Source organism: Leopardus geoffroyi, chromosome E2, assembly GCF_018350155.1.
Source record: "Leopardus geoffroyi isolate Oge1 chromosome E2, O.geoffroyi_Oge1_pat1.0, whole genome shotgun sequence".
NCBI lineage: Eukaryota > Metazoa > Chordata > Mammalia > Carnivora > Felidae > Leopardus > Leopardus geoffroyi.
The window spans coordinates 42322958-42338098 of record NC_059335.1 but is presented as its reverse complement, the minus strand read 5'-3'; the positions used below and the strand labels follow the sequence as shown (position 1 = coordinate 42338098).

Sequence of the window (15141 nt, the reverse complement as noted above, 5' to 3'; positions counted from 1 at the left end):
CTGCCTACATTTGCTTCACCTACAAGCTTTCGGTGGATGGCAACTCCACCCTTCCAGTTGCTTAGCCCAAAAACTTAGGAGTTATCTTGACTCCTCTTTTTCTTACACCTCATCTGGTTCATCAGCAAATTGTGTTGGGGCTACTTTCAAAATGTATCCCAAATATGATCATTCTTGCAGCCTGCTGTGCTATACCCCGATCTGAGCTACTATCTCATTGCCCAGATTACTACAATAGCTCTAACTGGTCTCCTTGGTTCTACCCTTGCCCTTGCAGCAATTCCCACCCCACCCCACCTCCCAGTTCCCCTGACCAATCTATTGTCAATATAGCAGCTGGCCTTTTTTTTTTTAATGTCAGCTCATATACAACCTTACTCAAAACCTTCCTCATCTCTCACTGTGTCCCCCTACTGTGTCACTCTACTCCATCCACATTGGTTTCCTTGCTTTTTCTTGAACCTTCAGGTACATTCCTGTCACAGAGCCATGGATGTTCCTTTGCCTTAAACTCTTTTCCTCCAGATATTCTCATAGCTAACACCCTAGCCTCACTCAACTGCTCAGTTGTCATCTCAACAAGGCCTAACCTGATCACTCTATTACTGCAACCTGCAACCTTCCTCCCCTTACCCTCCTTTCCCTGGCTTTACTTGTCTCTTGTTTCACAGCACGTACCACTTTTTAGAATACTGCATCATTTATTTATTTATTGTGTTTACCGTCTGTCTCCCCACCCTCCCACCCCAATATGTAAACTCTGTTAAGGGCTAGGGATCTTTGCTTTGTTCACTGATATCTCAGAGGTAGGCTTTCAATAAATATTTGTTGAATGAAAAAAATAAAACAATGCTCAACTTGTTAAAATTTGCTGCACAGGGGCGCCTGGGTGGCTCAGTTGGTTGAGTGTCTGACTTTGGCTCAGGTCATGATCTTGCGGTTTGTGAGTTTGAGCCTCACATCGGGTGGCTGCTGTCAGCGCGGAGCCTGCTTCAGATCCTCTTTCCCCCACTCTTTCTGCACTTCCCCCACATGTCCTCTCTCTCTCAAAAGTAAAAACATTACACAAGTCAAAAAAAAAAAATTTGCTGCATAAATCATGCTGGGTTTTTTTGCCTCCATGTATTTGCTCAGGTGGCTGTCCTTCAGACCCCACCCTTTGTTCCTCTAGGAAGTTTCATGATACCTCTCTTTATCTTGTCCTTGGTTATATGTCTCACTCTCTGGCCTATCCCCATCTTCTCACATATTATGGCTCTGCTCATAGGTCTGTCTCTTTGACTACACTGAAGAAATTCCGTGAGTCAGAGACTTTTGTTTTGGTTGTCTTTGTTGTTCCAGGGCCCAAGTCAGATCTTTAGAATATAACTAAATACTCCAGATGTTTGTTGCAGGAACTGATATGTCTGAAACTAAACCTTTCTCACAAGATCTTGTTTCTCCTCCAGTGTTCCAGAGCTTTCAGTAGTGGGCATAAAACTCCAGACCCTGAGGCCACTTCTTCCCTGATTATTTACTCCTAACCCAAAGTAATCTCTCTGTTCTTCGAACTCTAAAGTAATTTTCTAAACCTGTCTTACGCGTTCTGACTTGTATTAAGTTATAGTTGTTTCTCAGAATCACAGACTTTTGGTGTGGGAGGGACCTTGTGTGCAATTTGTTCTACCCACTCACCTGAAGTGTGAATCTCCTTTACAGCATCCTCGCTCATCTACGCCTGTTAGCTTTGGCTGTTCAGGAATGTACTCCCTTCCCAAGTGGTGTGGCCACTTAATTTGGGCAACTTTCCCCATAGACAATTCTCCCTCGTATTAAGTGGAACTGTTTCCCTGTAACTTCTATTTCCATCCCCTCCTTTAAAGAGAGAGGTCACCGCTTTAAAACGTAAACATTATTTTTTCCTTCTCCTTTTCTTTTCTTGAGTTCCTTCAACATATTCTCCCGTGACAGTCTCTACTGCTCTAACCAGCCAGGGCACCTTCCTCCAAATCATGGCTCATTCTCTCCAGACCTCCGTTCAGAACTGAGTGCAGGGCGCTCGCCATGCCTGACGCCACGAAGCGGGCAGCCCCACTGTCCTCTGCGGGCTATAAGCACAGCTGCCTGGCCTGGTAACCTGGGTGGCTGGTGTGCAGGGCCAAGTGGAGGCCACTCGTGCAGACCTGCGCACGTTGCTTTGTGACTGTGTCCGTGAACCCCTGAAGGGCAGACAGTGCCTTCTCTCCTTCTGCCCCCGGGTGCACAGTCAACTGCCTTGCCTCTCGGCAGGCCTAGGGTGAACGACAAGGCAGGGGGGGCGCCTGGGTGGCTCAGTCGGTTGAGCCTCCCACTTCGGCTCTGAGGGCTCGAGCCCCACCTCAAGCTCTGTGCTGTTCAGAGCCTGCAGCCTGCTTCAGATTCTGTGTCTCCTTCTCTCTCTGCCCCTATCCCACTCGCGCTGTGTCTCTGTCTCTCAAAAATAAACAAAAAACCCCCACAAAACTTAAAAGAAAGAGAAGGCAGGGGATTCCGCTTTGTACTTGAGAGCCATCTCCCGCTGCCCTTGAGCACGCTTCAACACCGCCCCCACCCGGTGGCCTGGCCTCACCAGCCGCAGCATCTTCACTTGGCCTTTCACGCTGAAGCAGAAGGGGCGATGCTTCTGCTTCAGCGTCTGCATCGCGCTCGCAGCCGACCCAGCAACAACGCTTCTCTCCTTCAGACCTTCTCCTCAGCGCACGGCTCCGCCAGTCCTCGCGCGGCGACCGCAACTGTCACAGCCACCGCCCGCGGCCCTTCTAGGATTCCCGCCCTCGCGCGCGCGCGCGCACGTCACCGCGGTCTGCACTCGGGCGCATGCGCACCACGGGAGCGGATTACTCGCCTCTCTCGCCTTCTCTCTCTCTCTCCCTCTTTCTCCCTCTCTCTCCCTCTCTCTTCGAACTGGTGGGGTTTGCCTGCTACATTTCCACTGGCCTATGGGGAACCACGCTGGCTGGTCCCTCTTAATGCCGCCCCATGCCTTACTACCAGGCACCAATGACAACTGCTCTCCAGCAGTCCATATGGGTTTTCCTGTCTGGGAGTGCTTCCGGAGGTGGGTGCGGGATGGGGGTTGGGGGGGGGGGGGGGTGGAGTTCACGAATGCCTGCTGGGCAACCCCAGACTTTGGGAATCTAAAATAACACCCCTCAGAGAGGATTTCCCTTGGTCACTCTGTCTAGAGTAGCCACCATCACTTTCTCTTCATAGCACTTATCACTAGGTGATATATTTAAGAATATAAATTGCACAAAACCAGGGGCTTGCCTGTGTCTGTTTCTCTCCTTGCAAGGTCCCCAGGGTCTGACACATAATAGATGTAGAATATGTGTAATCTAAACTAATGGCCTGGGCCTTATACCCTGTCCTTGTCCCCAGGGGATCACAGTCTGATCTAACAGCTTCATTCCAAGTCCCAAAAATGTTGCACTTAATCCTGAAGTTTGTGGAGGGCACGTTTGCCCTGTGCTAGGTCTATGGCAGATATCACAGAAAGCACTAGATGAGGTTGTGGCTTTCGGGTAGCTGATTTAGAGACTGAGTGAAACCTCTCGTAAATGACGTCCTCTTCCCTGTCCTAGAGGTGACTGCTAGCACCTTGCACTTCTGGGAGAGGTGGGAAACCCCTCCACTTAAGCACTGGAATGGGCATGCACACACAGTTCTTACTGCAGCAGCTTGGGTTTCAGGGCCTGGGCCTGTTGAATTATATATACCCATCTACCTCACACCTGGGCTGAATTTTTGCTACCTGACTATGGATGGGATTTACAGGCTTCCTTCCCACCCCCAGTTGTCTGCACAGTTGGCATATTGGTTGTGCCTTTCTTGGTTAAAAGATAAACTGAGGTATATTAAACATTTTAAGAGTTTGAGCAAAAATCGATATGAGTCAGGTGGCATCCAGTCTAGCGCATAGCAAGGAGCTCCGAGGAGCTGTACAAAATAAACTTTTATAGGCAAAAGGAAGTGAGAACAAGGAAGTTACACTGGCAAAAAAGCGGGTTGGTTATTGCAAGGTTACTTTGCTGTAGGGGATGGCAGGGGTCTATAGGGCAGATTACATAACTAGTGTTGATCAGGCGATTCCTGATGGACTGGCTTAAGGGTTCATTTTTGGGAGAGCCCGAACTACAATTAAATCTTGGTTTGGTCAGCTAGGGCTTAGCATAAGCAACTCCCATTTTGGACCTGTTTCCTGTTTTTTTTTTTTTTTTTTTTTTTTTGTTTGTTTGTTTTAACACTTTCTTGAGGGATCTAGTACATTTACAGTCTAGACCCTGGACATGTCAAAGTTCAGAGGGAAGAGGCTGTGAAGCAAGATACATGGCTTGAATTCCAGCTTCATCCCTTTAATGAATGCTTCTGATCATTTTAATCAAGTTACCTAAGTTTTGGAGGATCATCGTTGAGAAGAATAAATGATACCCTAAGTATGTGCCAGGTGCCTGGATAGAACACGTGCTCGATTAAGTAATCTCCAATAATTTATTAACCAACCAGTCGTTGGTATTGTTGGCCATCCGTCCCTCAAGTCTTGCCAAGTCAGGGGTCCCGTTGGCGGGAAAATGTCCTGGCTGCAAACGGCTTTGCCCACACCTTGAAGTACTTTCCGGGTGGGAGAGAGGGTGAAATACGACAGGGTCTCTTTAAGAGCCCGGCGCCAGCAGGCGCCCCGGCAGCCGGCGCGGGGATGGAGGCGGCGCGCTGCGCTGGCGCTGTGTGGCGCAGGAAGGAAACGGAGCCGCCGGAGCCGCCCGCCGGGCTATGCTGCTGCGGTCGCTGCGGTGTTGGGCCGCCCAGGCGCTGCGGCGCGGGGGGACTGGGAGCCCCGCCTCGGGCCCCGGGACGCGGGGGGCGCAGCGCCGGGCCTGGCCTCTGGGTAACGCCTCTTTCGGTTCCATGTCTAGAGACCCGCGCCTTGGGTCTCAGCGGCTGCCGGTCTCACTCCCCGCCCTCTGGCCTGAACCCGAAACTACTCCAAGCCTCCGGGATTTCCTGCGGGGGCGTGGAGGGGCGAGGGCAATCGTTGGCAGCTCCTCCGGACCCCAGCCGGCCACCAGTGGGTGGCCGCCAGTGGGTGGGGCCGTGGGGCTCCGGCCCCTCTCTGTTCGGAGCTGGGGAGCCCTATAGAGAGCAGAAGGATCCGCTACCCCCGCGAGTGCGCGCTGCCCCAGTCCCCGTCCCACTCCTGGTCCTGATTCTTTGGGCCTTGGGGAAGACGGAGGCTGGCAGCTGCAGTTAACAAGTTCCCGGTGGGTGGTGGGTGGTTTAGGCTCTGAGCCTTTCTGCTTCCCCTGGAACTAGGGACTTCCCCTTTCAGAAATGGGAGTCACCATTATAGCCAAATCCTAGCGTTCTTTGGCCTTGGGTTGTTGGGTGGCGCCTGTGTGGTGGTTGGGCCAAGGTGTCAGCCCTGGGCTGAAACCCATGCCTGCTGCCCACTCTTAACTGTCAGGTCCCACTGGAGGCTACTCTGTTTGAACTTACTGGACCCATCTGTGAGGACCATAAATATGAAATATATGGAAAATGGAAAGTATGATATACTACGTGAAAAAAGCTGAGCACAGTTGGGGCCCAGAGGTGCCAACAGGATCCAGGCAGCAGCTGCACAGTGTCCATGTAGGTAGACAGCAGTGGTGGGTCTGCCTCCATCCACCCATGGAGGGACTCAGATGTCATCAGAAAACATTTTTAGGCCAGGGAGTAAGTGTAAACATGACTTTTTTGTGGTGGTTTTGAAAACTAGGACAAAGGAGTGAATTACTTAAAGCTGACTTTAAAAATTGATTTCCTTTCTTTTATAGATAAAGATAGAGAAAAGGAAAAAGAGAAAAAATCAGTGGTAAGTCCCTCTTTTATGTGCACTCCTCAGTGTAGGATTATATACAGAGAGAGAGCGGGAGGATTGTATATGCACAGGGAGAGAGAGAGGAGAGAGAAGAGGTGAGTGAAGAAATATGTGCACATAGTAAAAAACAAAAATATAAGAGGATCTCCAGGGATGAGGAAGTCTGTCTTCACCCCTGGGCCTCAGACCCCCTTCCCAGAGGCCACCTCTTACGAGGTTCCATATCAAGAGTCTACGCAGGTAGGAGCATACATGTACTCACAGCCTTTAGGTAGTTTTGGATTGTCAGCTTGAATGATTACAAAGGGATTTGAAAAATGCTCACCTTCTGGCAAAGATTGGTTTCACTTTGGGTTAGTGGTTGGCAGCCTGGCTGTGAGGGAAGATGTGTTGACTGCTGCTCCCTGTCCTCCAGTGCTGAGATGGGTGGGTGGGTGGGGGTACCAGAGAGAATCCATGTGGGTCCCCAGACATGGGTTCAGTCAGTGTAGTGACTTTGAGATGCCAGCTCTGGCATGGGACTGGGACTGGTGTGAGGTTGAAGGTCAAAGGAGGGCCACGCTGGACATGTTCATGGGGATGTTGGAGACTTTAGCTGGCTGGGGTGAGGAACAGTATTTTGGTCACCATCAATCCAGAGGCTCAGTTTCTTGAGGGAGCCAGAAGTCGGTAGCTTCTGTGGCTCAGAAGAAAGTGGCTTGGTGAATGGTGGCAGGAATACCTTGGCTGGTATCTGCAGAGGGCAGAAAAGGTGAGCAAGTGCCCCGGGTATTCGGGGTGATGGAGAAGGCCAAGGATGGAATAAAGTCACGTGGAGAGGATTGGTGATTGGGAGCCTTGAGATTTACCAAAGTATGTTGAAATGAGAGGTGGGGTGGGTTCTGACACCACAGAAGGAGAAAGGGGTAGAATGTTGAGCTGAATGAGAATTGATACATTATTGTGCTGTTAATTATCGAGCTAGGCCCTGATGTGAGCCAGACTTACCCTGGCTGCTTTCTGGGTATGGTTCAACATGCCCTCAGGCACACAGTAGGTCCATTAGAAGTGGTATGGAGCCTGCATTTAGGCCCATGGCTATTGTTTATCGTTCAAATCTTCTCCGTTCCTGTATGGATCTGGGGACCAAGCAGCCCCTGTCACTAGTGAGTCCCTGGTCTGATAGGAGAGACAGCAGTAAATAGGGCCATGGTGGATCTGGAACAGCAGTGATTCTGGGGGCTGTGAGTAGAGGGCAGAGCGTCCAGAGGACAGTGACTGAGGGGAGCCTTGGGGAGCCTTGAGGCCTCCTGGGAGATGAAGGAAAGGGGGAGGCTGGAGTGTTGGAGCAGAGGGAGCTGCAAGTGTGAGTCATAGAAGGAAGAGACCCTGTAGGCCCAAAGCTTTGGCCGGTCCCCTGAGAGCTGGCATGGGGGCGTCGAGACAGGTCCCAACACCTGGAGCCACTAAAAGACTTTGCCTCTCAGGAAGAGATGGTGGTGGGCCATGGGTGGAGTTGAGGGTCACTGCCGGGCCAGAGTGGAAGGCAGAGAGGCCAGTGGGGAAGCCACTCCAGCCACATAGGGTAGGGGCCAGGGAGACAGGCCCAGGTTCTTCAGATGAGTAGGAAGCAGGGTGCAGAGGAGTTGCTGAGTTACTGGGTGAGGACAGAAGACACCAGGGTGTTGGGTTGTCTGGGTGGATGGTGCAGCCTTTCCTGAGGACTGGAACAGGAAGAAGAGCCATATGTGGCTTTTGGGAGGTGACAAACTGAGGTGCCCAGGGGACAAGCCACCAGACAGGACGCTTCAAGTCCTCATCTTTGCTGACCTGCAACCGTGAAGTTAGTCACCACCACGGAATAGGAACACGCCCTTTTGGAGGAAGGTCTCATCCAAGCAATCTGTTTCCTGCAGTGAACAGGAAAGAAACAGTCTGTGCAGAGCAGTGTCTAGGCTGAGCTTGTCCTCATTTTCTGGGAAGAGAATAATTTGTTTCCTTTACAGAACAGCAATAAAACATCACATCCATTAGTTGCCCTGATGGGATATGCCTTTTGGGCACTCGGTTGAATTCATTTTGCGGTGTTGAGTTCTACGGGAGTGAGCTGGCATCTGTTAGAAGTGTCATTGTCTAGCCTTCCTCGATACCCATTAGGATCAGGGCAGGAGGAAATAGTCACAGCTGACTGGCAGAATTTATAGTGAGGGAACAAGGTGAGATGGCCCACTGTGACCCCGCGTTTTATGTGGGGTGTGACTGAGGCTTCCCTGGGGTCGTGAAAAGGGGTCTGCCAGATCTAGGTGTGATTCCGTCTTTTCCCTCCGCCAGGCCTGGTGCCTTGGGCAAGTCACATACGTGGGCCACGTCTCTCTGGGTGCCTCCGGCCTGAGTTTAAAGGTCACTGTGCCCTCATGGCTGTCTGTGAGCCCTCTCTCCCACTGCAGTTAGTGTCAGCAGAGTGTGGGTTCCAGCTGTCCTTTCTGCTTTATGCCCTTCTACAAACCTCATTTTTCACTTCTGTGAAAGTGTTAGGATCCATTGCTTGGGTTCTGGCAAGGTGAAATGTGGTAACGGTGTATGTTGCCCATCTTTGGGCCTGGCCTACTGCAAGGTGCTCAACCTTCTCTCCAGTCTGAATACTTTCCAGTCCATAGCTGAGTGTGTTCTTCCATGTAAAGCAGTGAGTTAAGTTCTAGATAACAGGGGCGCCTGGGTGGCTCAGTCGGTTGAGCGTCTGACTTCGGCTCAGGTCATGATCTCACAGTTTGTGAGTTCGAGCCCCGCGTCGGGCTCTGTGCTGACAGCTCAGAGCCTGGAGCCTGCTTCAGATTCTGTGTCTCCCTCTCTTTCTGCCCCTTCCCTGCTCATACTCTGTCTCTCTCTGTCTCTCAAAAATGAATAAACGTTAAAGAATTTTTTTTTTTTTTTTAATTTACAAAAAAAAAGTTCTAGATAACATATACATGCTTCCCAACCTCAAAGCCATTAGGCTCTTGTTAAGGAGGCTGGACCCTTAGGCCTAAAATCTGATGGTCTGAGGGGTTGAGCAAGGGAAGGGCAGAGCTAGGGTGGCCAGTGGCAAGCAATGTATGGCCTAGGAAGTAATGTAAGGGAGGGTCTGTCTTGGAGGGCAGTGACCCAGTGGCCACCAGCGGCCACCAATCGTTTGCCTGGAGCTGACCACCAGGGGTGGGAATCAGTTTGTTACTACTAATGGTGGGACCTTGGGTATTTCCTGTGGAGGGAATTCTGTGTGCACATTGTACTCTTGGACTAAACCAGTTATGCTGTTCACGTGAGCCGTTCCCTAGAAATTCTTCCCTGATGCTCATCTAGATGCTCGACTTTTGGTTCTAATCTGTATTTGTCTCTTGTTAGATCTGTGTTGAGGGCAATATTGCAAGTGGGAAGACGACATGCCTCGAGTTCTTCTCCAAAACAACAGGGATTGAGGTACGGCCTCCGCACTGGCTCTGAAAGAACCTGTAAAAGCTTGATGGAGTGACTTACAGAGGGTGTAGACCAGCCATATCCAATAGAAATATAATGCAGGCCACATATGTAATGTAAAATTCTAATGGTTTTGCTAAAAAAAAAAAAAAAAAACCCGAACAAACCCAAATATTTAATTTTACATAATCTAAATGTTATCATGTCAACATGTAATCAATATAAAAATCATCAGTGAATTATTTCACGTTCTGTTTTTCATGCCAGGTCTTTGGAATATGGAACATATTTTATAGTTACAGTGTATCTCAATTTGGACTAGTCACATTTGAAGTTTGTAATAGCTCTAAGTGGCTCCTGGCCACCGTGTCAGACAGTGCAGGTATAGACTTTCCTGCATTCTGGTTAAGAGGGGTCTGCATGTGGAGAAGGAAGTCAGACTGTTGAGAGTGGGGAGCATATTATGGTGTCACATCTGTGATATTCATGTGCACGCTACAGAGTATTGCCATGGGGAGCCAGTTAACATAATCTCTAGTTCATTTACAGCCAGTCACTCAAAATAACCTCACAGATCTTGAAGAAGTGCCTCTACACTAAGACCCCGACTTTTCTTCCTCGTAGATTAAAATCTATCCGGTGTAATTACCTGCGGTGTAATTTTTTCTGTTTATGGCTCTTTTTTGTCACTATAGATGCTACAATTTTCATACCTTTGGAGTCTTTTCTTTCCTTCTTTCCCTTCTTGCTTTTTACTTCTATTAAACATATATACGGTTTGGTAAAAAGAATAAACATTCTGTAGCCCTTGTCTTGCTTGTGCAGGAAAGAGTTCACAGGCCCAAGACTGCTGTCCTCAGAGAGGCTTGTTTGCGAGGTTGGCCCTTGACTGGCGTGTAGGAACTTCGATTTTGGGAGAATTCCACCATTTCCCAACTGATAGAAGTGGCTCTCTGTGCCTAAACTGTCTGTGCAAGCAATATGGTTTAGTCTGGACACCTGCTTTCTTTCTGGGAGTCTGGAATTTTTGGATGTGCCGGCCAGAGACTGCCTACATGCCTGCGCTCTGACCAAAACCCTGAACTCCCAGGCTCGGGCCAGCTTCCCTGGTGGAACACCACCTCACACATCTTGTCACAGGTTGCTACTGGGGGAGTTAGTGCTTCCTGGGTGACTCCCCTGGAAGAGGCCCTTTGGACACTTGTGCCTGGTTTCCTCGTAGACTTTGTTCACCCTTTTTCTTTGCTGATTTTGTTGAGTACCCTTTCTCTGTAACAAATCTCATCTGTGATTACCACTATATTCTGTGTCCTGTGAGTCCTCCTAGTGAATCATCAAACCTTGGGAGGCAGGGGTCTTCGGGACTCCTGACACACCTGAGTGGTGTAACTCCACATGGCACTTTAGGAACACTTAACGTTCTTATGTAAGACCTTGGGGCCAATGGACAACAATAATAAAAATAACAACAATGGGAGTTCACATCTAATGAGGATAATACTATATGCCAGGCACTATATGCCTGTGTTGAGGCTTCAATATATTATCTAATTGATTTCATCCTCATAAGAGTAGTCCCAGGGAGGTCGGTGCAATTATCACCTCATTTGCAGAGGAGGAAACCAAGGCTCAGTGAGGCTACATGAATGGCCAGGGTCACACTGCTAGTGTGTGGCAGAGAGCCAGGTCCCAGCCCAGGCTGTCTGGCTCCAGGGGCCACACCCTTGTTTGGTTTTTCTGTAGCGTGAAGAAGGGCTTTGGTGGCTTTAGGAAGAACTCACTTAGCCTTCAGATATCAGCTCAGTGCTCTTTGACCTCCCCAGCTAGGTTACCCACCTTGGTGTAGATTTTTCGGGCCCCTCTACATCTTTGTTTTATACCTCTTCTTGGAGTTTGAAAATATGTGATTTCTGTGATGATCCGATTAAGGTCTGCTTCTCCCAGTAAGTTTCAAGTTCCGTAAAAGCAGAGGCGGAGGTGGTTTTTGTTCTTGCCTAGCATGGCACCTGGCACAGTGAGTCCTCAGTAAGTATTGAATGGCAGTGCCATAGATTGAGCACAGGTCAAGACTGCCTGTGACCAGCCTCTGGTGGGCCTGAGTGGTGCAGCATATGCTACTCAGGACAGCAATGGAGGGCTGAGGGGCAGGCAGTGATTCACAGAGGAAAGGATATTTGAGCTGGATTTTGAAGGATATATAGGAATTTTCTATGTAATGAAAGTTTATGTGAACTGAGGTGAGATGGGCATATTGGGCAGAAGGAACAGCATGAGCAAAGGCACAGAGGTATAAAGTGTCAGAGGACGTAACTCTTCATGGGTTCCATGCATTGCTTTCCTTTGGTCTTTTGTGACCTATAGAACCAGCTTACATGCACTTTCAGGCCTCCAGATAGATCTGGGTACTCTCAAGTTCTTGGCCCTGAGAGTACCATTTAAATCCTTTCCAGCACATACCTGTACCCCTAGAAAGGCTCTGGAACAGTTTAGGGAGTAAACTAATGAAATGTGACTCTTAGCTGTCAGTGGGCCCAATGCAGAGTTCAAAGGAGGAAATGGAGGCAGAGCAAATTGCTGAGGTCACGCGAGAGCCCCCAAGCTGGTAAGCTGGGCCTTAAACCACAGCCGGAAGTGCCTCAAGTAGCTTCTGTCTTGGCTTCTATCCCCTGTCTGTCCAGCCTGGCATGGGGATGTTAAGGGCTGGGATGGAACACTTGAAGGAGATATTGAGAGAACCTTCCTTGCCCTCAGCTCCCAGGGCACCCAGAAGGGTGGTATGTGTGTATTCAGGGATGCACAGAGTTCTCAGCTCATTTTTGGAAGTCCTGTGAGAAAGCCATGTCTAGATAGAGTTGTGGCTTCGAAGAGAGGATTGCCCCACTATTTTGGTCTACCCTGGGTGCCCAAATCGTGAGGAACAGTAGACTTCTGATATTTTCTTTTCTTGCAGGTGTTACAGGAGCCAGTGCCCAAGTGGAGAAATGTCCGTGGCCATAATCCTCTGGTGGGTGTGTTGTCTTCTGCGTGAACTGCCAGCTTTGGTTTAAGTGGCTGCGGATGGTGTGCCAGTGTTTGAGTTTGCCCCCTCCCTGCCCAGGCGTTTTCCTATCTCTTAGCTGGGGTGGAGGAAAAGAGGGAGGGGCAAATGGAAGATGACAGCATATTGGTGTTCTGAGGTCAAGGAGCTCTGAGGCCTGGCTGGGCATTTGCAGATCACAGGGACCTCCTGTCAACTATCCCAAACTGTCCCAGGTGGTCAGCCTCAGCCATTTCCTGTGGCTCATTCTAACCGTATCCTCTTCTAGAAGGAACTCAGTAGAACCTAGGTCTCCCCTAGGACCTGTCTCTAAGTAACAAAGTTGCTCGGTAAACCTCTGATTTGGGTTTGCACTTGGCAATGCCCAGGGGCTGAATTCGGCTCACCCTGTAGCTACCTCTTGCTTTGCCAAGGGTGGACCTAGCAAGCAGGGGCTACAGTGTGCCTGAGCTCCTTCCTTCCATCCCCATGAGGGAGGCTCTGCTCTGGCTGCTTGGAAGAGATGGGTGGAGTTTGAGTCTGGTAAGAGGGAGCTTGAGAAAGGGATGATGGTTCTGGGCTCCTGCCCCGTGTTGTAGGGATGATTAGTTTCACTTTTCAGGTGAGGAAACTGCAGCTGAAATAAGTTGCCCAAGGTCATATACCTCTGGGAAATGACAGAGCTAGTAGCTCTGACCCGTGGAGCAGGGGGAGCTTGTGCTGACTCCTCATTTCTGGCAACACAAGTGACATCTCCTTGTGTGGTTCATTAGACTCTGAGTTGCACTAGCAGCAGGGACTATGTCTAATATGGCTGACTGTGTTTGCTACAACATAGCGCTCTGTCAGGCACTTCGTAGGTGCTCATTCATTCGTTCATTCAACCAGTATTTATTGAATGCCTGCCATGTGCCAGGCACTGTTTAGACTCTGGAGCAGTGACATCTCAAAGCTCTTGCTCTCTTGGCCTTAATATTCTGGTGTGGGGAGGCAGAAGACAATTCGGTAGTGATTTGGTAGGTGGTGATGGGAGTGGTGAAGATACCTGAAGCAGGCAAAAGGGTATTAATTAAATAAGGCAGAAGTTCTCAGAGCCTTTGAATAAAGAATCCCAGAGACATGAAAAGAGTTTCACCTCTTTGCATGTGGGAGAAGATAGAATGCCAGTCGTTCTCTTTGGGCATAATAAAGAAGCCTCAGAAACATTCATATTCTTTAGGAACCAGCTAAGATAGGTCATAGATGTTAGGGCTCAGAGGTGACATTGTACAGGGCACAGTCCCGGTCTCAAGAGTCTGAGTCTCCTCAGGACAAAGAGCATCTCCAAAGACAGTTTTATAATACAGAATATGATAGAATTAGGTATTTCTAGACACGTTTCTGCTCTGGACAGAAGGGCAAGATTGGTAGTTTTGTGAAGTCTCAATTCATCACTTTATCTGAATTGGCTTTCCGATGCAGGGAGATGTTTGTTCAACCTTCAGATGGAGAGTGTTTCTCCTAAGCTTTCTGAGATTTTCTTTCACCTGCAGGTAGGAGTTTGCAGTTTTCTATGTGGAGCACTGGAATTTCATTAGTTAGCACTGAGAGAGAGAGAAAAAAAGGAAAAATGTGGAAATGAGTAGGATTTAAGGTTATTAGCAAATGAAAAATGGAACCTGGACTGTTTTATATATACTGGCAACAGAGAATGATGGGCATGGGGCTGTTCTTTTGGATAAGATAGTTGGGGAAGGCATCTCTGCCAAGGGGACACTTGAGCACAGACTTAAACATAGGGAATGAGCAGTACAGATTTCTGGAGCAAAAGTGTTCAGTTAGAAGGCATAGCAAATGCAAAGGCCCTGAGGTGGGGTCATGCTTGGGTGTTTGGGGGGAACACTCAGGAGGCTCGTGTGGTTGGAAGCACATTGAGTCAGAGGGAGGGTCGTAGGAGACAAGGGAAGATGGAAGTGATTTTCTAGGGCCCTGTGGGCTTTGGTAAGGGGTTTGGTTTTCATTCTGAATTCAGTGGGAAGCCCCTGGAAGGTTCTGAGTGGAGGAACATCAAGAGCTGAGTGAGGTTTAACGGGCTCACTTTGAGTGCTGGATAGAGAACTGACTGCAGGGGACTCAGTAAACACCGAATGACTGAGTGTTCCCTCCGACTTTATATAGGCTCCTATTACAGCTGTTACTTGGTTGTCCTATAATTGCTCTAGTCTGTCCACACTGTCCTGAGGGCCCTGCAACCATGTTGGCTTCATCCTTGGCTCCATCACAGCCCCATGTGGGTTTCACGAGATGGCCATCAGCGACTGAAGAGACCAGAGTTCTACAGCTCGAGGTTTTTGGGGTAAAGTGCTGCGTTCTCCCTTCTGCAGGGTCTGCTGTACCGCGATGCTTGTCGATGGGGCTTCACACTGCAGACATATGTGCAGCTCACGATGCTGGACCACCACACTCGTCCCCAGGTACATTCAGATGCTCAGCTTTAGCCTTCTGAAAATGTTCTTGCCGTGGTGGATATATGATTTCCAGGAAGGGGAACCTTGCAAGGAAGCCTCGCTGGACCTTCAGCACTGCTCAGCCTTCTCTGTCTTTGGGGCCAAGGCTTCCTGTTCCTGGCTGTCTGAGTTCCAGCCTCTAGTGCCCTCCCCCACCAGCCTCAGCTAGCCACTAAGTTGGTAGGGATGTCCCTGTGAGCCTGAGTGTTCACAACCTGACTCCTTCTGGGCTCAACATTATTTAACTCAGTTCTTCTCCAAGTGTGCCTAGACCTGGAGCAGCAGGAACATCTGGGAACGTGTTAGAAATTTTCTGGCCCCATCTCAGACCT

At 49.3% G+C, this 15141-nt stretch overlaps 2 protein-coding genes across 15 annotated transcripts in view; one reads left to right on the top strand and one right to left on the bottom strand.

Annotated features, from left to right (window-relative positions):
* Positions 1–2833, bottom strand: part of LOC123579266 (chemokine-like factor) — a 42037-nt gene extending 39204 nt beyond the window's left edge. For 4 of the 5 annotated variants that reach the window (XM_045442995.1, XM_045442996.1, XM_045442994.1 and 1 more), the window contains exon 1: positions 2588–2833. In XM_045442995.1, the coding sequence (XP_045298951.1) occupies positions 2588–2659 (72 nt within the window). In that variant the 5' untranslated portion in view covers positions 2660–2833. The remainder of the gene's footprint in view (positions 1–2587) is intronic. The other variant, XM_045442992.1, reaches the window with a different exon arrangement.
* A 55-nt stretch (positions 2834–2888) lies between these two features.
* Positions 2889–15141, top strand: part of TK2 (thymidine kinase 2) — a 34101-nt gene continuing 21848 nt past the window's right edge. For 2 of the 10 annotated variants that reach the window (XM_045442979.1, XM_045442981.1), the window contains exons 1-5: positions 4910–5101; positions 5832–5869; positions 9236–9310; positions 12258–12311; positions 14687–14776. In XM_045442979.1, the coding sequence (XP_045298935.1) occupies positions 4924–5101; positions 5832–5869; positions 9236–9310; positions 12258–12311; positions 14687–14776 (435 nt within the window). In that variant the 5' untranslated portion in view covers positions 4910–4923. The other 8 variants (XM_045442985.1, XM_045442982.1, XM_045442980.1 and 5 more) reach the window with 8 other exon arrangements.